General features: G+C 41.4%; 1 protein-coding gene across 1 annotated transcript in view; it reads left to right on the plus strand.

Annotated features, from left to right (window-relative positions):
* galnt7 (UDP-N-acetyl-alpha-D-galactosamine: polypeptide N-acetylgalactosaminyltransferase 7) overlaps nt 1–4,064 on the plus strand; it is a 38,504-nt gene that overhangs the window by 12,201 nt on the left and 22,239 nt on the right. Inside the window, exon 8 of the mRNA XM_037690402.1 lies at nt 3,325–3,440. Within this exon, the coding sequence (XP_037546330.1) occupies nt 3,325–3,440 (116 nt within the window). The remainder of the gene's footprint in view (nt 1–3,324; nt 3,441–4,064) is intronic.

A 4,064-nucleotide genomic window follows, 5' to 3' on the forward strand; every position in this document is an offset into this window, starting at 1 on the left:
CAAATCATATCAGATCAAATCATATCAGATCAAATCATATCAGATCATATCAAATCATATCAGATCAAATCATATCAGATCAAATCAGATCAGATCAGATCAAATCAGATCAGATCAAATGAAAAGTAGAAGAAATTATATCAAACAAAACTGCTCGGGGGCAGCACATCCATTAAAGTCATTATATAAACCAAGTTTTACAATGATCTGTTACATTTTAAATTTGTTTATTTTATTGCATTGAATCATAAATGCAATAACCAGAGCCAAAAAATTTTTTTTATTTTATTTTTTAATGAAGTGATCCGACTGAAGTCAGTGCCAGTTGAATAGGCCTGAGCTACATTATCAACCGATGCTTTTTGCCTCAAAAATAAAAATACAAGAAGATCAGACTTAGTAAACTTACATTAAATGACACGAAGCTTTGAAATAAACGGGCTCGGTTCTGTTGACGGGCCGGGCACTGAAACTTACAGAACAATGAAAAATAAACCAGAAGACAAAAACTAAACATCAAGCTTCTTTAAAGTGTAATAAGTTCTGTGAGGTCTGGAGTAGTTAGTAGCTGAAATAAAACATCGTTAACCAACATTTTAAGAAAAAAAAATTTAAACGGGGAAACTGAGAGAAAAGATTTTGTTTTCAACAGATGAACAATATCTTTTTTTTAAATTTCACTGAGTCCATGAAAAGTGAAAGAGTGATGTTTGTATCTTAGGAGGGGGTTTAACTTCGTCCTGTTTGGTCCTGATGGAGGAAGGCTCACAGCGGGGTGGTGTTTGAAAACCAGACGTGAATGAACCGAGCGATACGATGCTGGCTGACCCTCCTGTGGTCCAGCTGGTTAAGTTCTTAAATGTGATTCTCAGGTAGAAGATGATGGTGCTGTTGTCATATGGAAATAAAACGTTGTTTCTCAACATACGTGCGACACCTGCCCGTGCACAACTGACAGAACATCTCGGCCCCAGTGAAGCCAACCATGGATAATTGCAAGAAAAACCAACTTTCTGAAGGAAACAGGACATCTAATGCTGCATGTGCACATGAACTAGCTGCTGCAGCTGATGAGGGGTGTTACTGAGCTTAATATGTGACCAACAACTACGTTGCAGAACATTTCCAGAATAAACTGCAGCCTGTGCAGAAAAATATCCAGATGGAGATGAGAGAAGAGAAGCTGTTTCAGAACTGATGTGGAAGGTTGAACAGCAAAAATCATTTCAAGAAGTGGCTGCAGTCTGCAAATTCAGCTACATATACCAGATTTGTAGCTGCTCAGGAAATATTCAGGCACAGGAAGCTGCTCACACATAAAAGAATCATTCATTAAGATTTCAGAGCATCTGTCACGGACTTTAAAAACAATGAAATTATACAGAAAATGAGAGAACTGCCTCTCTGCACAGACCGTCTAAAGCCCTGTTCACACAGGATTCGTTTGACCTAATGTCCACATGTAATCAATAAATTACTCCCCAGCGTCTGTTTGTGGCACGTTCACCGTGAAAAACCAAAGCCTGAGCTTTAGCTGAAATTTACAGACATCTTCCGCATATGATGTTAATGCACTGCGTTGTCACGACTTGGCCGGTCCATAGTAGTGAGATTAATGTGTGGGCCGGGCCGGTCCATATTAATGAGATTAATGTGTGGGCCGGTCCATATTAGTGAGATTAATGTGTGGGCCGGGCCGGTCCATATTAATGAGATTAATGTGTGGGCCGGTCCATATTAATGAGATTAATGTGTGGGCCGGGCCGGTCCATATTAATGAGATTAATGTGTGGGCCGGGCCGGTCCATATTAATGAGATTGTGTGGGCTGGGCCGGTCCATATTAATGAGATTAATGTGTGGGCCGGGCCGGTCCATATTAGTGAGATTAATGTGTGGGCCGGGCCGACCTCGGACTTTGATGCAGTTTTACAAATCATACAGCACAAATAAAACTAAATAAGAATGCATGATCTAAAATTGTGTTCATCTAGTTGTTGAGGACAAGGCAGGTCCCACCGTCCGTTTTAAAGAGGTATAAAAAGTTGTTAAGCTCATATGGACAACCTGTCACCGGCCGCGTGTTCACTGGCCCGCCGGTTGAAATGGACTTGCGACCTGTCCAGGGTGTCCCCCCCGCCTCTCTCATAGTGATGGCTGGACACGGGCACCAGCGACTCCCGCTACACAAAAAGGAAGAAGAGGGTAAATATAATGGATGGATGGATGGATTGACCAGCTGATCACCGGCTGCGCACGTCTCTACACCTGCTGTCATCTGTGGTGAAGGAAGTAGCAGCGTCTACAAAAGCTGCAGCGAGCAGCGCGTTCATTTAAATTAACCTCGTTCTAAATTTTTCCAAATGATTTTGCTTAGAAATCAAAACCTGCTCATTACGTATCGGATCCCGCCCATTTCTGTCCAAATCACAGAGATGGCTATTCACGTTGGATTAGTTTTATCACTGGACCTCGGAGTTCAGCGAAATATAGTAGGTAATCTGAGGGGGAATTTTTACTTTACAGATTACTGACATGGCCGATTTGCACGGGATTAACAACACAGATAATCTGTAATTATTACAAATAGCATGAGGTCCCTTGGTAAAACTGATGTGTGAATAGGGCTAAAGACCGAAGAATAAAAATGTCAGAGAACGTCACAGACAGATTCAGCTGATTCCTGTGATGGGTCCAAAGAGGGGGGGGGGGGGGTCATCTGTGAGGCTGACTGTTCCAGAGCCCAGGTGACCTGGTGCTCGTGGTGCTGATGGGGCAGCGAGTACGACCGGAGCACCGATGGACTTTACTGCATAGGTTGTTGGGTAGAAAGCTGCTAACGTTGCTGGTCCAAATGGTTCTTTGATGGGTTCAGGTTGCCGACCCGCTCATCTCCACTGTCTCTTCTTTGCTGCAGCTTCTCTGGGTCTCAGTTCTCTTTCCCAGCAGCAGCTGCTCCATCTCCTTAATGTCTTACAACGTCTCCTGTGTTGTGTTTGTACAAAATCATGCTGCAGACATTTTGGTGGACCACACCCACCCACCTCAAGGTGGAACTCTTTTAGAACAAGAACCTGAGACTGCGTTGACCCAAACAGTCCAATTCAGGTGACGTGAGTCGGTTCTGAGACCAGACCATGGAAAACCAGACGGGATGAATGTGCAGTCACTCGTAGTCTGTAGGATTTAGATCTAGACTCTGTTTATGTGGAGTCCACAGTATTGGCTTTATGTGTTTGTATTCTCACAAACACTAATTGTGCATGTGTGTGTGTGTCGTGTTGGTATGTGGACACAAACACTGACTGTGTGTGTGCTTGAACAGAACTATGTCCGTGTGGTGGAGGTGTGGTGGGATGACTATAAGGACTACTTCTACGCCAGCCGTCCTGAAACGCTCACTCTGGCCTACGGAGATATAAGTGAGCTGAAACGCTTCAGGTACAAATGAAATGTCCAACTGTTGTTTTTGTGTTTAAATCTTTACGTGGATGCTGTTTGTTACCGAACATCCACCTCCAGTCAAATGTTTCAGCATCCCTTTCACTTTTTATTCAAAGGAGACTTTTTACTGATAAACTCTTTTAGACTTTTCTACATTTTTGCAAGTCCTCAAATTTATACAAATATTTCAGTTGTCCAAACTTTTTATTGTTTATTTCATTTCGAACAGTTAAAATACCAACAAAACAAAAAACAACAAAAACATGAGTAAAAAGGTAAATATTTCCACCAAAATATTCTGTAAACAAAAACAAAACTAAATGTTTGAAAAGGGAGCAGTAACAATCAAAAGTTTATCCTGTCCCTAAGTTTACATGCAAATTCTGAATTTACTATATCCATAAATACTTGCAGCACACTGTATACATGCAGACATGCATGCTGCGTATACCTACACATACATAAATATACCTACACATACATAAATATACCTGCACATACATAAATATACCTACACATACATAAATATACCTGCACATACATAAATATACCTACACATACATAAATATACCTACACATACATAAATATACCTGCACATACATAAATATACCTGCACATAC

The sequence above is a fragment of the Nematolebias whitei genome, chromosome 16 (genome assembly GCF_014905685.2).
Source record: "Nematolebias whitei isolate Nwh7 chromosome 16, NemWhi1, whole genome shotgun sequence".
In the NCBI taxonomy this organism is placed as follows: Eukaryota; Metazoa; Chordata; class Actinopteri; order Cyprinodontiformes; family Rivulidae; genus Nematolebias; species Nematolebias whitei.